The sequence below is a fragment of the Talpa occidentalis genome, unplaced genomic scaffold (genome assembly GCF_014898055.3).
Source record: "Talpa occidentalis isolate TD23 unplaced genomic scaffold, MPIMG_talOcc4v2.1, whole genome shotgun sequence".
Lineage (NCBI taxonomy): Eukaryota > Metazoa > Chordata > Mammalia > Eulipotyphla > Talpidae > Talpa > Talpa occidentalis.
This window is the reverse complement of record NW_026555331.1, coordinates 105,741,374-105,760,902: the sequence shown is the minus strand read 5'-3', so window position 1 is coordinate 105,760,902 and position 19,529 is coordinate 105,741,374. Positions and strand designations below refer to the sequence as shown.

The 19,529-nt window shown below is 44.6% G+C and overlaps 1 protein-coding gene across 1 annotated transcript; it reads left to right on the top strand.

The window, feature by feature from the left end:
• The first annotated feature begins 1,921 nt into the window (after positions 1-1,921).
• On the top strand, positions 1,922-11,169 carry TRIL (TLR4 interactor with leucine rich repeats). The gene has a single exon (XM_037509730.2). It carries the CDS (start codon positions 2,708-2,710, stop codon positions 5,138-5,140), a length of 2,433 nt encoding a protein of 810 aa, XP_037365627.1. The 5' UTR covers positions 1,922-2,707; the 3' UTR covers positions 5,141-11,169.
• The last annotated feature ends 8,360 nt before the right edge of the window (positions 11,170-19,529 follow it).

Sequence of the window (19,529 nt, the reverse complement as noted above, 5' to 3'; positions counted from 1 at the left end):
GAGCTCAAAATCTTGCTTTTTATTGAAACTGGGTTGAGGGTGCCAGTGACACCTAGAAGGAACTGTTTATACTTATGTGAAATATGGCACAATAGATCCATTTTCAAGGTTAACTATGTGTGACACATGGACTACTTCAAGAAAATGGAATTTATGGAAAAGCAATTGTCTTTTGATAAAGCCACATATGATGTTATTTCTACTTGCAATCCAGGACTACTGGTAGAAATATTAAATACTGGACAATAATACCAAAGACATTCAAGGCATTAAAAAAATTCTGAACCTCTGCAGGAGTTTGATAACTTTGGGAGGCTCACTTAGAGCCATCTATAAAGAAAAGACAGTGCCAGTAGAGTGACTAGTCCAGACTCTGCTGGCCCTCTGAGAGGAGACTGCCTGCTGCCCCTGCTCGCTGCAGTTTTCTGGGAAATGTCTGGAGGCCATGAAGCTCCTGTAAAGGAGTAGCCTCTGATTTCTGCATCTCTCTCAGTTTTCAACCTCTTCCCAGCTCAGAGAGCAGCTGGTGTGTCCTAAAGACGTGGGCTTAAAGCAGATGTGGCCACAGTTCCACTCTAGGTAGACCCAATGGCTCATCTGAAAACCAGCAAATCCTCATTCTGTCCTCTGAAACATTAAGATTATTTCTGTTCCCAGCAAGAACTGAAAGTCCTCCTAACAACTTCAGGGGCTCATATCAGGAGAACTTGTGTTATCCATGGGTCTCCCCTCTTGGGCAGCCATACCTTTATAAAGAAGACTGGAGTCAAGACCAAACTACTCAGGTAACTTCATCCTCCTTCTTGTTAAGAAAGACACTTGGTTTCCCATGATTCCCCTTTACTGGGAAACTCAAAGCCCATCACAAACAAATCATAGCAGTGCTTCCAGTGCCCTGAATGGACATCTGGCTACCTACTACCTGTAGTTCTCCAACACTCACTTCCCTGGAACTCAGGTCTTCACTCATCCACAAGTCTTCACTGACCATGACGCCATGATCTCATCTTTAAATTCAGAACTGGGCTCTCTCATTTGCCTATTTTAATTGCCAAATGAGGCAATTCTTCACTGCCCAACACTGGAATCATTAAAAATCACCTCCACCCAAGCAGCTTTCTCAAATGACTTAAATTTCCCCGAGAAAGCCAGTCTCTTGAGGTGAGGACATGTCTCTTTCCTTTAATTTACTTCAGAGTAAGTCCTTAAAATTACATTTTCTTAACATCAGGGGGCGGGGAGGAGCAGAAGCAGTACTATTTAGCAAGGGAGTCTGCATGAACAAATAGTAATTAACAGCTATTCCTCGTCCATTCTCATTCTCAGCATGGGCAACCCTCAAAGGAATCACAAAGCTCATTCCCTACTGACCATCAGTGATAATGCTTTCTTGGCCAAGTCAGGTCCCAGAACGTGGGGCCTAAAGACTTTGAAGATCATCACTGCTAGCTCAGCCATTTGGCAGGTAGCAGTTACCGGTGTTATATACGTGTGTGTATCAGATTGGAGGAGAATTAATGGCACTAAATGATCAAAATCTGGCGAAGACCCTTTCATGGTACAACCAGTTTTGCGTTTTCCCCATGCTCCAAGCAAATACTTAATTCAGATTCCTAAAAGTGGGAGGTGCCTCTCCTGGGCTACTAGTATAAATCCCAAAACCCCAAATGTTCAGCAGTCAGAATGGGTTGACCTAGCTTCTTCTGACAGTAAAGCCCTAACAGCTCTTTGCAGACAACCTTGCTCCCCAAAAAGAATGCTGGTGGACTCGAGTGCTGCCCAACCTTCTCGCAGGGTGGCACCTGGAAAAGCAAGAGACTTTAAAACTAAGAAGAGGCGCACTCCCATAGCTCAGGAGTGACTGGTGTACTCCTAAAAGAAAAAGGTCTCTGTCTGCAAATCCCCTTTGCTCGCCCGGTAATCCACCCCCGCCCCCAGCCCTGCCTGTCCGACCTATACAGCTGTTTTTAATCCCTACTTTTCTCACTTGGCGTCCCAAACTCGGGCTGACCAGACGTGGAGCCACTTAGCGTTTCCTCCTCCCCCAGCCGGGGTCTGTCCTCTCTCCGCGGTCTCCTCTTTCTCCGCCTGCGTCCCCGGGGGGTAGAGTGTGGGAAGAATGAATTTCCGCCTGGTTTGCTAGCCACTCGCCAACTTGGGTCCCTTCCGGACACAGCCTGCGCGCCCCGGCTCCTCCGGCGGTGAGCCACCGAGGCCGCGCTTCGCCGCCCGACCCAGAGCACGGGGGCGCGGGCTGCGGGGGCCGAGTTGCCGGGGCGCAGCAGCCAAGCCGCGCCCCGAGGAGCTCTTGGAAAGGCTCCCGCCCGCAGCTGGGGAATCCGCTCGGCGGGGAGAATCCGTGCCAGGGAATCCAGCTCTCCGGACTCAAGCTGCAAACAAAAAGCGCCAGGACTTGCTCCCTCCCTCCGCCTCCCGAGGCGCACCCGGAGAAACAGTTTTCTGCAGAAATGCAACAAGTAGCACCCGGAGCTTGCAGTGCGCCCGGCGCAGCCTGACTTGACTGTGCAAAGGCCGCCCGCGGAGACCCCGGCCAGCCACCGGACAAAGGGCGGAGGAGGGGCTGGACGGCGCAGCAGTCCGAAAGAGGCCATTTAGCGACTCTGGGGAGGCCAAGGGGAATGCAGAGGAGACACGGTGCGGGCGGGCCAAAAGGACGATCCGGCCGCAGCACGCTGGGCGGGCGGCGATGGAGGCTGCCCGTGCTGTGCGCTTCCTGCTCGTGGTGTGCGGCTGCCTGGCGCTCCGGCCGAGGGCCGAGTCTGTATGCCCGGAACGCTGCGACTGCCAGCACCCCCAGCACCTCCTGTGCACTAACAGGGGTCTCCGCGCCGTGCCCAAGACCAGCTCGCTGCCGAGTCCCCAGGACGTGCTCACCTACAGTCTCGGGGGCAACTTCATAACCAACATCACAGCTTTCGACTTCCACCGCCTGGGGCAGCTTAGACGGCTGGACCTACAGTACAACCAAATCCGCTCTCTGCACCCCAAGACCTTCGAGAAGCTGTTGCGACTGGAGGAACTCTACCTGGGAAACAACCTCCTGCAGGCACTCGCCCCAGGCACTCTGGCCCCTCTGCGCAAGCTGCGCATTCTATACGCCAATGGGAACGAGATCAGCCGCTTAAGCCGAGGCTCCTTCGAGGGCCTGGAGAGTCTGGTCAAGCTGCGGCTGGACGGAAATGCCCTGGGGGCGCTGCCGGACCTGGTCTTCGCCCCGTTGGGCAATTTGCTCTACCTACATCTGGAATCCAACCGGATCCGCTTTCTGGGCAAGAATTCCTTCACCCAGCTGAGCAAGCTGCGCTTCCTCAACCTTTCTGCCAACGAGTTACAGCCCTCCCTGCGCCACGCGGCCACCTTCGCACCGCTGCGCTCCCTCTCCACCCTCATCCTCTCGGCCAACAGCCTGCAACACCTCGGGCCGCGAGTCTTCCAACACCTGCCACGTCTCGGCCTACTGTCTCTCAAGGGAAACCAGCTCACGCACCTCGCACCGGAGGCCTTTTGGGGGTTGGAGGCCCTGCGCGAGTTGCGCCTGGAGGGCAACAGGCTGAGCCAGCTGCCCGAGGCGCTGCTGGAGCCCCTGCACAGCCTGGAGGCGCTAGATCTGAGCGGCAACGAGCTGTCTGCTCTGCACCCCTCTGTTTTTGGCCACCTGGGTCGGCTGCGGGAGCTCAGCTTGCGCGACAATGCCCTCAGCGTCCTCTCCGGAGACATCTTCGCCGCCAGTCCCGCGCTCTACCGGCTGGATCTAGACGGCAACGGCTGGACCTGCGACTGCCGGCTACGAGGTCTGAAGCGCTGGATGGGAGACTGGCACTCGCAGGGCAGGCTCCTCACTGTCTTCGTGCAGTGTCGCCACCCTCCGGCCCTGCGGGGCAAGTACCTGGATTACCTGGATGACCAGCAGCTGCAGAACGGATCTTGCACAGATCCCTCTCCCTCAGCCTACCCCACCGCCGGGGAGAGTCGGCGGCCCCTACCCACAGCTACACGGGAGATGGCGCCCCCTGCAGGTGGCCTTGCCGTCGAGCTGCCGCCGCAGCCTCAGCCACACCAGCGGGGGCGATTTTTGCCTGGGTTGGCCAGGGATGGGGCCGCCAGGGAGCTCATGGGCAACCGCAGCGCCCTGAGACTGAGCCGGCGGGGCCCGGGTGCCCAGCAGCCTAGCCCCTCCGCTGCTGCCGTGGACCCAGCGCCACACCCTCTGGACCTTCTGGAGAAACCCGAGAGGGGACGTCCAACTCCGGCCGATCCTGCCCACGCGGAGCCCACCCAGACGGCCGCGCCCAACGCTGCATCACCACCCGCGGGCGACCCCTGGCAGCGCGCGGCTAAGCAGCGCCTGTCTGCAAAGCAGCAAGAGAGCGCCGCCCACTCCGACGGCGGGGTCAGCCTGCCGCCTCTGGTGTCAGACCCGTGCGACTTCAACAAGTTCATACTGTGCAACTTGACCGTGGAGGCGGTGAGCGCAGACAGCGCCTCCGTGCGCTGGGCCGTGCGCGAGCACCGCAGCCCCCGGCCACAGGGCGGCGCGCGCTTCCGCCTGCTCTTCGACCGCTTTGGGCAGCAGCCCAAGTTCCACCGCTTCGTCTACCTGCCGGAGCGCAGCGACTCGGCCACGCTGCGCGAGCTGCGCGGAGACACCCCGTACCTGGTGTGCGTGGAGGGCGTGCTCGGGGGCCGCGTCTGCCCCGTGGCCCCCAGGGACCACTGCGCCGGGCTGGTCACCCTCCCGGAGCCCGGGAGCCGAGGCAGCGTTGACTACCAGCTGCTGACCTTGGCCCTGCTGGCTGTCAACGCGCTGCTGGTGCTCCTGGCCTTGGCGGCCTGGGCGTCACGCTGGCTGCGGAGGAAGCTGAGGGCCAGGCGGAAGGGCGGGGCCCCGGTGCACGTTCGCCACATGTACTCCACCCGCAGGCCTTTGCGCTCCATGGGCACCGGCGTGTCTGCCGACTTCTCGGGGTTCCAGTCCCACCGGCCGCGCACCACGGTGTGCGCGCTCAGCGAGGCCGACCTCATCGAGTTCCCCTGCGACCGCTTTATGGACAGCTCGGGTGGCGGTGCGGGCGGCAGCTTGAGACGGGACGACCATCTCCTGCAGCGATTTGCCGACTAGGTCCAGAGCCCCCAGAGGGAGTGGAGACCACCACCGCTCAGGGGACCCCTCAACCCGCCTGAGGGGAAGATCTCACTTAATCAGACCTCCTCTCCCCGTTTTGTGCACTTGCCGTAGAGGCCAGAGGGGACAGACGACCCATTCGTTCGCCACCATCACCCCAGTTCCCAGGTGTCATTCATGAAGTAAATGGATGGTATCTGGTGGTCAAGGCCAAGATGAGGGGACTAATGGATGGTGGGGTCCAGAGATGGGAGGTTTTCTTTATGTGGAGACCTTGTGCAGTTATAAGAATGGCATTGGTGACATTACAGTGCCATAGCCTGGCCCCCTGTGGGGTTGAAAAGGGTGCTTGTGCCCCAAACAGGGCCAGAAAGAGGTTTGGGTGCATTGCTTTTTGTTTGTTCAGTGTCAAACAGAAGGGTTTTCTTTCTGTTTCAGGAAAAAGGAACTTATTACCATTACAAAGAAGCCTTGGCAACTGGCTCCACCGGCCTGGTGGTCTCTGCCAAGAAGGGTGATGTTGTAAACAGGTGGTAAAGTTTAACACACTCGCCAAGGAACTCTTTCATCTTGGTTAATAGAACATTCAGGAAAACTTAATGTTTAAATAATTAGAGACGCTATTTTTTTTTTCAACAATGTGAAGAGCTCTAACATTTAACAAACTAATAAACTCAAGGACTACTTTAGTTGAGCCGGTGGTTTAACTATCTTAAAATTATTAGCATTAACACCCCACGAACTTTTGCTGAAAGTGGGGTTAACCAGGATTACGTACATTCTAGAAGGAGTTTGCATGCAAGACGTCTGGGTCAGGGTTGCTCCTGTGGCTTTTTAACTTTATTTTTTTTTTAACTCTGTATATGGACATTTCAATGGCAGACTTGATCAAAGAATGTAATATGACATAAGTGATGGCCCCGTGGGGAACACCAGCATTGTAGTTAAAGTGCACATTTCTGATAATGTGTCCAGATTGGAATAAACAGGATGTGGTGCTTCTCCTATTTTCATTGACACATTGAGCCACACTTCTCTCAAATTGCACAGTTAAGTGATAAAGGTCATTTCCTATTGGAGGGGGAGCAAAAGGGGATTGTCAATTGATACTCTCAAGTCTGGCCACGTTAATGTCTTACTCTACATGGAAAAGTAGAAGGGAAAAAATGATTGGGAAAGAATGTGGACAAAAAAAGTATATCAATGGGTGTTTGTTTCTACTAAAACCAAAAGATTGTTATGAGTACTTAAACCTCACTGTGAAATAATGATATATTTTACAAATTAATCTCTCCACTACCCAGTGTTTTATTGTGTTATTAAATCTTATCTTTTAGTTAATAATTGCAGTATTTCTTTTAAATGTTTTGGTGTTGAACTTAGGGTTAGACTCTTATTTGCTCAGTTGTTTTCAACTATTTGGTATACTTTCGTTCCCTGATATTTATGAAGTACATGTTTATCACTAAATATAGTGCTTTGGTTTACATGAATAATTGTGTGTGGTCTAGAAACGCAGTCCCTAGAGGGTGTCACAGTGGTTATTCACTGTGGTTGTGTTTATGATGGCATCTGGGTGCTGTGGAGGCCACCACAATGGTGCTAAGGCCCTCAGTGAAACATCTGTTAGGGCCTTAAACCCCTGAGGATCTTCGTGACTCAGGAATCTATCTCAGCCCAGGGGTCCTTCAACCCCAGTCCACTCCTTCTCTCCGTGGCCTTGACTGGGCCAGTCCTGCCCTTGCCCCAACAGCCGAGTAGGAACCCAGGGATCTAAATGAGCTGATTTTTGGTTATGTTCAGATGAGTAAAGTCCAGACCACTTAAAATACAGCTGCTTTTCTGGCAGTCTTATCTGTGGGGCCAAAACTTAATAAGCCACAGGAAATAGACTGTCATTCTCAGTTTGCTGCCAGGCCCTGCTCTAGATTCAGAGCATCTTGGTATGTGGGAGAGGTGTAGTCGTTTGCTCTTATTTTCAACCTTTGAGCTGCCTTTCACCTTTCTTGCCCCCTAGCTTTATGCACTCAGATCCCATCCATTTGCTGTTGTTCTTGCATAGCAGCTTAATAGTGAGTCCCACTGAAAGTCTGAAAAAAGACCTTGGTTTTTCCTACCCTTTCAAGTGCAGAACATCACTGAAAATGCTTAATTCCTGGATCTATGTAAAAACCATTTCACTGGAAAGTGAGAAATGAATAAATGTTATACATTGTTATGTTCAGTCACGTCAATAAACCCACTTACTAATGGAGATGTCTTATTGTTGCAGTTTCCAAATATTTTATATAGTTTGATTACCATGGCCTGCACTTTTCTACAGTTTTTCATTAATGAAAACAAAACATAAGCTTTCTGTCCTCTTTCAATGTTTTTTGATTTCTATTCCCTCAGAAGAGCAGAGACCTAATTTTAAAGACATGGTTGTGTGACATTATGCCCAAAGAAACAATGAGATGGGTCTAAGAGTAGACATCAGAATGGTGTGAAAATACAGTGACAGCAAGATGACCAGGTCTCAGGCACCCGGTGTTTGAAGGAAGCTGAATTATTCTGGTGATGCTTATGGTCAATAAGGAGTTATTGAACTGGAGATCATTTTGCCTTTACAAAGTTTATGAAAAGATAAAATTCCCAAAGAAAAAAATAAAATGAATTAGGAGTGTTCAATTAACGAGCCCTTGAGGCCGTCTGGATGTGGCCACACCCTTAGGGTGGCCAATAGATGGTTGCTTTCATACGGCAGATAATTCTGCAATGCTGCCGGATAATAATTTGCATATGATCAGAACATCTTCACTCTGGTCATGCACTGGTCTTCACCAGAAGTGCAGCAACATGGGCAGCTGCTAATTATTAGGAAATGATCAAATAGACACTGGCCTACCTGATGTTTGTAGAAAACCACTCCCACTCTGCTCCTAGCACATGAATGTAAGTGACACTGAAGCTTCCTAATGCCAAAAATACACCATTCAAAGTTGCAGCTGTGAACCAGAACCCAAACAGAATCCTAGTCAGTCTTATACCTTCACCATAGAATTACAGCATCCCTGAAGTTCAGAAAGATTTGAAGGAAGTGATGAAAGATTCCTACTTATCTGAGACTGCACTCAGTCCTCATTCTGTTTACCTTATCTCTTTGTACCTCGGCTTCTGTATTGTGAAAATGGGGGTCCTGGATCCTGCCTATTTTGGGGAGTAAGGAATGTTTGACAGCACCAGTTACATGACAGGTGTTCAATAAATATTAGATGTATTATTAGTAACAGTATTCTGGGCACAGGGCAGAAAGTTGTGTGATACACTTTTAGTAATTTCATGGACAAGGCATTTCTGTTTAAACCCTAACTAAGCAGAGAATTCAGATAATGAGATCACAGCAAACCGCCCCCCCCCCCCCCCCTTGTTCTGGTTAGTTGAGACTTTAATTTAGTGTGGAAGGAGAATTCATGAATTTCTTTTTTTATAAGGTGACTATATTGTTATTTGAACAAACATTTCTGTTTATTCAACTCTTGGTGTAAGTTTATTCAACTCTTGGTTAATTCATCCTTGAACTAAGGATTTGTAAATGGTCTTGTTTCTAGGGTGTCCCTACTTCCCATTAACTTTGATGGTATCTCCAAGTGTCCTTTTACTTAGTTCACTTAAAAGGATTCTTTGCATGCACAGATGCTTTTTCTGCTAGAGATTTTGGGTCACTTCATCCTTCTTAATCATGTCGCAAATAGTAGTCTTTTTATTTTGTGTGGGAGATAGGTATTTGGAGATAATCCTTAGCTATATTCATTACTGAAATACTGGAAAATGTAGCTTCCTGATATTTTATCTTGGGGCAGAATATCCAAATATCCCATTGCTTCTGTTTGAGAGATTTTAAGCTACCAGTGTTGATCCCTTATTGACATAGAAAAGTGGCTTTATAATTTGGCAGCAAAATGATATCAAATGCTAGATAGAAATAAACGGTCATGCAGCAACATTTTAAGCAACAGCCTCTGACAATGAAATCCCTAATAACATTTCCTTTAAACATATAAAATGAATGCTAGCTTTGCATTAACAGGACAGCACCATCATAGTAAGTCTTACCCTGGCCTTGTAAAAGTTATTCACCTATCCAAGTTACGGTTTTTAATTAAGTCATACTTACACTACAGCTGATTTACATGTAACTTTGTTATAACATGTGGTAGCATGCAGCAACATACCTTTCATGGTACCCATGCTCTATTCGCTTTCTTCCAATTGTGGTGTTCATCTAAAGATTTTTAACTTTAGGGAACTAAAGTAATTATAAGTAATAACAAACACCCGTATTAGCACTGTTCAGCAGCAGTCAACAAGTGGTTTGTCTTCAGCTTTAGTTCTTATTAACAAAACTCCCAATATCCTTCCCATATACTGTCTTCGTAGCCAACTACCACCATGAGTTGAATGTATTTCCTTCTTAACAGTTGATTCTTGTTATTTGAAGTTAATTATGCTCTATAAAGTTGCCAAGACCACTGTTTTAAGGAATATTGAAACATTGCTCCTATGGGAGATACAGGGTTAGATCCCTGACATGTATCACCTTTTTTTTGATGTGTTTCTGTTTTAAAGCACCTTGTTTAATATATATATATATAAAATGTTAATGAACTAACTATATAATTGAACTCACAGTCAACAACACTATGACACATGCCTGAATGAAGTTTATCTAAAATATATCTTCCCCCTAAGACATGTCATAGCCTTCCTGCACTTAAAAACACTAGCCAGTGCTTCAGTCCTATGCTTTGGGGTCCTTTGAAATAGCTAAATCACTGAGAAAAAGCACAGAAACACAAAAAATGTGGCACTAAATAGACTAAAAGGACATTTGTTATGGACTGAATGCTGAAAGAAGGGTAATCGTTGCTTTGTTCAGCTTCCGCTGGGAATAAGCATGGACAACTCGAAGACTCCAGTGCTCTGCACAAGTCCGCAAATGGCCTTCAGAGTAATGCAGTGTGCTTTAGATGTCATTGATTTTAATGTTTTTATCTTTCAATTCCATTGATTTACGCTCTTACTATCATTCTCTACCTTCTCCTTAGTTTGGCTATAACCCCTTCTTCTGTTTTTTTAATGTAAAAACTTAGGTTATTAATTTGAGGCCTTCTCTAATATGATCATTTGATGACAAAGGCTATCAATTTCCCCATACATTTTGATATACTGTATTCCAGTTTTAATCAAATTAAAAATATTTTCTCATTTCCATTGTGATTTTTTTCCTGATTTGCCTGCCTGAATTATTTAGAATTATGTTGTTGAATTTCCAAATATTTACAAATTTTCCAGAAAGTGTTGTTGATTTGTACTTTGACTTCTTTGTGGTCAGAGACTCCAAAGCTTTTAAACTGTTATGGCTTCTTTCATGGGCCAGAATATTTTCTGTATTGGTCATGTGCACATAGACATGTACACATTAAAAGAATGTGAACTCTGCTATTTTCTTGGGGGGTGCCTTACGTCAATAAGTAAGGCTGCTTGACAATAATGTTCAGCTCTTTTATTTCCTTACAGATATTTGTTTCCTGCTTGTTCGGTTCACTGAGAGAGGGGTGTGGATTTGTCTATTTCTCTTTCAGTTATCTCAATTGCTGTATGTATTTTGAAGCTCTGTTTTGGATTGTTATCTTATTTTCTAGGCAACCCTTTACTGTTATGTACCTCTTTATCTTTGATCAATGTAAAGCTACTTCACCAGTTTTCTCCTGGTGAAATCCTCATCTTAAAAAAAAAAGTCTGCTGTCTTTTGTTTTATGTAAATCTCAATTTGCATATTATATCCTCCTGTACCTGAAGAGCTTCTTTTAACATTTCTTATAGTGATGTTCTCTTTGCAATGAACTGTCTTGACTTTTTACTCATCAGACAATGTTTTATTTTGTAAGATTTTTCTTGAGTATTCTTCGCTGATTTTTTTCTTTCTTTCAATAATTTAAAGATGTTTCTTCATTGTCTCCTAGCTGGCTCAACATTTGACAAGGAGCCTACTCTAATTCTAACATTTATTATATATATATATATATAATGTCTATTTGTTCTGGCTGCTTTCAAAATTTTTCTCTTTAAGTTGGGCTTCAGCAACTTAAATGATATGTTTTTGTTTGTTAAACATTGTTTTAACCACATAGGTCTCTCTGAGCTTCTTGAATCTGTGATTGTCTTTAATTTTAGGAAGAAATATGTGATGCCTTCTTTCTCTTCTCCATCTGGAAATCCAATTATCTATTACACCATTTAATATTGTTCCACACAGCTCTTGGATATTCTGTTATTTTGTACAAAGTCAAAACCTTTGTAATTCAGCTTGAAAATTTCTATTGACCTACCTTTAAGTTACTGATCTTTTTCCAACAGGATCCAGTGTGCTAATTAGACCTTTAAGGAATTCACTGAATTTCCCTCCTCCTCTATCCCAGCATTTCTTTTTGTTTCTTTAAAAAAATGTTCTATCTGTCAAATTCCATATCTGTTTATGAATGTTATGTAACTTTCAACTAGATCTGTTAATATAAGACTATTTTAATATAAGAAACTTAATTAAATTCTCAATAGTTTTGACATTCAGATCATCTTATAGTTTTATTGATCACTTTATCTTTAAATAGGTTGCTTTTCATTCTTTTTTTGTTCTATAATTTATGTAAGTCTTGTAAGTTTTAATTGGTGCTAGACAACACCCAAAACTGAGAATAGTATTTATGCCCTGAAGTTGGTATAACTCTTCTGTCAGGTTATACTGTGAAAATTAACTCAATTAATTAGTAATACTTAAGCTGGGCTTGGATTTTGTTGTTGCTATACAGACTTCAAATATCTTCAGTCATATGCAGATATCTTTTGTGATATTAAAGCATGTTCATAGCTTTAATTTTAAAATTAAGGCTTAGTCTTCAAGCATTTATTATGTTCAGTAAATAACAAATTTTCTTGAATTGACAGACTGTGCTTTTGGAGATTTTGCTCACATAATGGATTTTTTTAATTTTTTAAATTTTATTTTATATATTTTTTACATCATTTTTCTTTTTTGTACAATGTATGCATTTTCGTCACGGTTATATTCCCCATGCAATTCCCATCCCCCCTTGTTTTCATCCTACTCTCTCCTCCCCCCTATAGTGTGTCCCTGGTTTATAGTTGCTTGTTGATTTTGATTTTAACTTTATTATATTAGTCTTTTTCCTGGTCCCTTATTTAGGTTTTCTAAATTCCTGCTATGAGTGAGGCCATCCGATATTTTTCTTGTTCTTTCTGGCTTATTTCGTTGAGCATAATCCCTTCCAGTTCCATCCATGTTGCTGCAAATTGCATGAATATATTTTTTTTGATTGCTGAGTAATATTCCAATGTGTGTATGTACCACATCTGCTTGATCCAGTCATCTATTTTTGGGCATTTGGGTTGTTTCCATGGCTTAGCTATTGTAAATAGTGCTGCTATAAACATAGGGATGCAGGTATCCTTTTGAATTAATGTTTTTGTGTCCTTTGAGTAAATACCGAGGAGTGGGATTGCTGGATCATATGGAAGCTCCATCTTCAGCAGATTGAGGAATCTCCACAGAGCTCTCCATAGTGGTTGTATAACAGGGTGGTCCCCGGGAAAGGGGGAGGTTCCCTGCCCCACCCAAGGGAGGGTGGAGCTGAGCAGGAAGAGAAGAAGCTGCAGAGGAGACTGAGGAAGGAAGGAAGCAGGATGCAGCCAGAAGGAGACCTGGAGGAGGCTCATGGAGCCTAGAGACATGTGAAGAAACTGCACTTGTCTTTTGGTTGTGGACTGGGTGACACAAATGTGGGTGAGACCCGTGGGGAGGTGACAATGGCAGCTTTTATCTTGATTTTAATTTTGCTCTTTTCCTTCCGGGCTTGTCTGGTTGTTTCTGACCCTTTTCTGTGGATCCCCACTGGAAGATGCTTTAGACTTGTGGCAGGCTTTGGGGCCTTGATCTGGGCCAATCCCATTTGGATGGAGTTTTACCCACGAGGGGACGGGTAACTTTGGGTGCTTGATTTAGAAACTAGATTCTTTGCCTTTCCTGTATTGTTTCCAAATTGTATTAAAGTTCCTTCCCATTAAAGTCTCATGTTTTGTGTTAATGTGGTGGATGGCAGAACCCATTTAGAGCAGGCAGGTTTGAGGGGTCTGGGGTACCCCTCTCCTTGCCCTGTAACAGTTGGGCCAGTTTGCACTCCCACCAGCAGTGCAGGAGAGTTCCTTCTTCTCCACATCCTCCGCAACGTTTGTGGTTGCTAGTCTTTTTAATATGTGCCATTCTCACTGTTGTAAGATGGTATCTCATTGTGGTTTTGATTTGCATTTCCCTGATTACAAGTGATGTTGAACATTTTTTCATGTGCCTGTTGGCCATTTGCATTTCCTCTTTGGAGAAGTTTTTTTTTAGCTCTTCTGCCCATTTTTTGACAGGATTATTTTTTTTGTTTTTGTTGAGTCTCATCAGCTTTTTGTAGACTTTTGTGATCAGTCCTCCATTAGTGTTGTGTGCAAAGATTTTCTCCCAGTCGGTGGGGTTTCTCTTTGTTTTGGTTACTCTTTTGCTGTACAGAAGCTCTTTAATTTGATGTAGTCCCAGCTCACATAACACATATTCTTAAGTTAAATATGTGTAATAGTTTATGCTAATGTGTGTGCAAATTAGCAATAATGAATATGTTTTCTTTTATTTCTTTCCCCCAACATTATATTAAACGTGGGTACACCTTTTCAAATAAAATTAATTTACAATTCCTTTTTGTATCAACAGCTCTATGAATTAGATTACATTTATTTAACATCTAAAAGAATTCAAATCAAGGAAAGTAAAGAATTGTATACTTTCTAGAATGTATGGTTGGGGTTTTTAGTGTTAACTTGAGAATTTCATCATCATGGTGCCATGAATTTTCAGACATATTTCTATATACTACATTTTGTTAGAAAGGACCCCTGTCGTATAAAGGGAATGACTTTCTCTTGTGCACAATGAGCTTTTAAACAAATTTCAAGCTGAAATAATATTAGTGGAAGAGGAACACAAGCAATTATCAATAGATACAGTGGGATTCTTGATTTGTAAAATAATCCACAGATGGTACTCTTCTGGCAAGGATTATGCAAACCCAATACTGTGCAATAATTACCAAATCTCAAAATTATAGGTAGACAAAAAATATCTCATTATCACAGGGAAATAAGATGTGTTAATTTTAATAATGCCTAGAGAAAAGGAATTATTAAATGGCAAGATAAAACTTCATGTAGAAAGGACACGCTCCATTTGAGAATTATTTTGATTTTACATGTTTATTATTTCACATATGTAAAAACATAAAATGTATATTATATAAAATGGCAATTTCCTATTTGGGGATATAAATATCTAAGACTTGTGTTTTTTGTGTTAGGCAATATTTTAAGAGTTTTCCTGATAGTGACTCATTCAGTCCTCATAAACCACTGAGTTAGCTACCATTACTATTCTCACATTAAAGATGAGGGAACTGAGGCACAGAGAAATTATGTATTTTGACAAAGGTTCATGAGTGTGTTGGAATCTAGATGTGAAGGCAAACTGGCCTCGCTATGGCCCTAGCACTCTACCACCTCTTGTAGACATGACAACTGATAAAGCATCATGGGTTTGTTGGTCAAATTCACCAAGAACATTATTTTTCCCCAATTCAACCATTTACCATTCAATTCTAAGTAGTTTGGTCTTAATTTTCTGCCTAGTTTTCTCAATCTGTTTAATATGTTAAAAGTAATACCCACTGGGGCCTCCCTGATGGCACAAGGGGTTAAGCACCGCACTATGAAGCAATCCACAGCCTCTGCAGCACGAGTTCGATCCCCAGTGGGCCAGAGAGCAACCCACATGGCGAAACAGACCTCTCCTGTCTTGCCCACTGCTCCCCTCAGCAGTGTACTTTGTCAGTCTGCCTGTTCTGTTCCCCGCTCTGTCTGGTGAATCCTCTCACACACCCCCACCCCTGCCCCATATCTCTGGCCTGTACCCAGCTCTTGTAGGTATAAATAAATCTTAAAAAAAAAAAGTAATACCCACTGTTACATTATTGATCCTTAAATACTTAATGATAGACAGGCAGCTCATCCACAGCCACAAATGCTTCACTGTTGTGTGTTGTGGGGTTAGTTCTTTCTCTTGCTTTATAAGCTCCCTTAGGCCAAGAATCCCATCTTGTGTTTATCTTTGTGTCTCTACAGACCCGGCTAGAGTTCCTGACTACCTGCTTATTGATGGTGCCTCAAGGCAGCTATTCAAGCTTCACTTCACCAACAGAGCCCACACATGTTCATGTAAGCTGCATGCATGCATGTGTTGGGGCAAGTCAATTAATAGCTGCAATTCCACCCAATATATTTAGCATCTATATAGCAACAGCTGAAGACTGATAGATGCTGTAAGATGCTATATTTGACTGGGGTACAATATGATTCTATTTTCTCTCTTTAATATAGAAACATACTTCTTAAAAATCCAACAAATGGAAAATTAAATACACATTTCCCCCTCTGTGTACTATTTCTAGATTTTGTGTAGTTTAGAATACATCTGGGATTATGTCTTCTTTTATATTGGTATTCCTGTCATCTAACTTTGTGCATTTCACACAGTAGGTTCTCAATAGATGCTAGTAAAATCTTTTAAATGTAAAATTTACTCCTATCAGGAAAAGAGTTATGGTAAGAAATATTTTTCATCAAAGAATTTTTGGATCTACCAAAGTCTGATTTTTTTTTTTTTTTGCTTTCTAGGACATAGAACAAAATATAGGTGCATACACTCTGGTGGCTTTATTTTCCCCTTAGTCCTCATTCTTTTAGTAAATTCTTCCCCCATGACATCATGCCTGAGACTTAAAAAAAAGAGACCCAGGTATAGCAATAATTTATGAATTTTTCTGCACCAGAAAAGCACAATAAAACAAGTGTTTTTCTGAGATAAGGGACATTTCAGCGACACAGTGAGGCATGAATTAAAGTGTAGGCAACTAGGCCCACCAGGTAAATGAATATCTGCAGTTGCCAGAGTGAACAGTCTCAATGGTTGATGAAGCTGCTGACCTTGGCATATTCATCATCATTACCCCAGGGGACAGAAACCAATAGCTCTCTTCTTGTGAATACACATCCATAGAAGGCTGAACAATCCTGTAGAAAAGAATTTGTGTGTGTAGTGAGAGTGTGTGAGAGACCGAAAGATTGTGTAGCTTCTTACATTTTCTTTTCTCTTTTGGCTTTTTTCTCTTTTTACTAAAAAGGGAAAGTGACATCAGTCTCTCATCTGCAAGCTTAGATTCTTAATAGCTACTCGGGTCTGTAAGCTTTCAAGGGGCATAGTTTTTCCTTATAAGGAGCAGAATAAGGCTGCAAAACACGCATAATCTGTGTTATCATCTCTCAGGCTGTTAGGGGAGGCCAGAGGTGAGGGATATGACCTTGGATGAGGCTTGTGCTAACGGGCTTCCCTCCCCCTCCCCAGCACAATACTAATTGCTTTCAGGCCTGGAGTTTAGAGGCAAACTTGAGACCTAAGTTCACAAACAGCACCAAGCCAGCTTAGGGGATAGGTGGAGGAGAGTCCCAGGAAGCTGTCCTGGGGAAGGGGCTGCAGCAGGGAGTGGTGTGAGCTCTCATGCCACAGAAGTACTGGCATGAGGTTAAGGAGATGAGAGGCTCTGTTTCCAGAAAGAAGTGGTTGCCATTAATTTTCTAGGTCTGCTAGAGCTAAGTACTAAGAACTAGGGAGTTCCAACCATAGAAATGGGTTGCCTCAAGAATGTGTTATTTCCAAGTCAGGCCAGAAGTCAATCTGTTGATGGTTCATGCCATTAGGAGTATTTAAAGGAACCATGAAGGAGATGAAGTCAGGGGAGGAAATGGTGGAGTAGCTAATTTTTTTCTGACAAAGAATCTTATGTGGGGGAGTGAGGCCTGTGAGATGAAGCAGCAGGATGCCTTCAATTTTCATCAGAAAGGTCTTCTGGTCACTAGCAGTATCTGCACTGAAATGTGATCTCCAGGTCAAAGAGGACACAAATCAGCAAAGCCTGGGCACACTCCTAGTGATATGTGGGATTTTAACTGCCCAGGAAAAATTACCAAAGTCCTTGCTCTTACTCCTTCAGAAATTTGGATGTGCTTATCCTGGGGCCTTCCTTCTTCCTGTGTTTGGGAAGAATCAGTTCCTTGGATGAGTCCCATCATCTCAGCCACTTGTCTTCCTAATAGCACTTCCTAAAGAAGTGCTGTTTCCTTAAATGCCAAGGTATAATAAGATTCAGCTGAGACCAGTACCAGCTGCTTTCTCAGCTACCTGTAGCCTTTTCACATCTTCACAAAAGCCAACAGTATTTTTATTCCCATTTTCCAGATGAAGCAGCCAAGGCTCAGAGCTCATGCACTTGCCCAGGGACTCCCAGGAGCTGAGCAGCTGCTGATTTCTCTGCACCCATATTCTTTACACTCTGCCTCTCTGCTGCCCTATATTTGGGGATAATCTGGAATTGTGGAGGATGTGGATTTTTTTTTTTAATCTTAAACATCACATAGAGATAAAAATTCATTTACCCCTCTGAACCTCTGTTGTACAAGGAGGAGAGGGATTTAGATTACTTCTGTGTGTCTGTGTTGCCCTAGAATAAAGACTTATTTTCCTGTATTGCGTATAAGGAGAGGATGGATGTAGGATGTTGATTTGCCTTTTTTTTTTTAAATGGAATTTCACATCTCCTTGTGGAATTTCCTGGTTCTCCACCAAATATGTTGATTCCCCATCTCTTGGAAGCTTCTCTGTTTTTGACTGCAATGGGATTACAATCTGGCATTAGAGGGCAGTCTCGCTGAGCCTCCTATCTTCCCTTTCCCTCCTTCCGGTACTCCTGCCCAGTTGCTGCTTCGCAGATGTTCAAGCTACCCCACACAGCCTCCGCTGCCCCCTGAGTGGTCAGTCTCCTGCCAGGGACACACACCCGCCTCTCTGTGCTAGGACAGACTTCCGCTCTGAGCACTCTCCTGTGGGCCAGCGAACAGGCTTTGAATGATTTAGTTCACGAAGACTCACTTGTTTGTGGATATGGTAATGATGCCAGTAAAATTCAATTACGGTATCCCACAGGACCGTAGCAAGCGATAATAAATTAGGAAACATGAGCATTGGAGGATCTGAACTGAAATTATAATGGGGCTATTGAAAACAAACAAACAAAGACCCTAAGCATTCATTTAATAACAGAGCCTGTGGTTTTCCCCGCCAAAAATTAGTTCATCAACTAACCCTTTGTCTTGTCATAAAAGAGTATGACTTCGACACAGCCAAGAACATTTTCTCTTAATTACTTGGTATTGTTGTGGCCTCCAGAGCACACCTGGCTTTGGGTTGACGGGTACACAGGGAGGAAGCAACCGCCGCCTGCAAGGGCCTCCTAAGGCCACGGGACTAATCCAGGCCGTGTTCACAGATGCCGGCCGCCCAAGGCCTTGGGTTTCAGGTTGCCTTCCAGGGCTGGGGTTTGAATGGAGGTTGTAACCTCAGAAGGTCCAGCTAGCACTTAACCACTGACATCCATCAAGAATGTCAAGGCTTGCATTGTCTCATTAATTCGAACCAGCTTTCCTGCTATCAGATCCGTTTTCATTCCTAACCTTTCTACCCTGGCTTCTTCCTTTGTGTGGCAGTTTATAGCTTCTCCTGTTTGTGCCTTCCGCCTGCCCTGCCTGTTGTGCGCAGGAAGGCCCCTCCAGGGCAGGGGGGCCTTCACTCTCCTCCAGGCCCTAAGTGAACGTGCAGAATTAGGTGATGTTTCTTTTCTGATGTGAAGGAAGAAAAAACATGTAGACAGGCTGGATAGGTCTGCAGTCTCTGTGTCTATTCCTGGAAAAAAATTTTTTTTAAGATTTATTTATATAAGAGCTGGGGCACAGGCCAGATGTGTGGGAGGGTGAGAGGATTCACCAGAGACAGAGCGGGGAACAGAACAGGCAGATTGACCGAAATACACTGCTGAGGGGAGCAGCAGGTGAGACAGGAGAGGTCTGCTGCGCCATGTGGGTTGCTCTGCGGCCAGCAGGGATCGAACCCGTGCTGCAGAGGCTCCGGACAGCTTCACAGCACTGTGCTTCACTGCCTGCACCACCAGGGAGGCCCCAATTCCTGGATAATCTTTAAGCTAAATTGGTTTGTCTTTACTACCTTCCTTACCTCTCTTTTGTTTTTCATCCAGATCCCCAACATTCAATGTATAATACAGACCATGAAGAGAAGAGAGATGGAAAAGGTAACAAAGGTGCTGAAACTTTCCTGAATTAGCATTTTTCGCTTCTA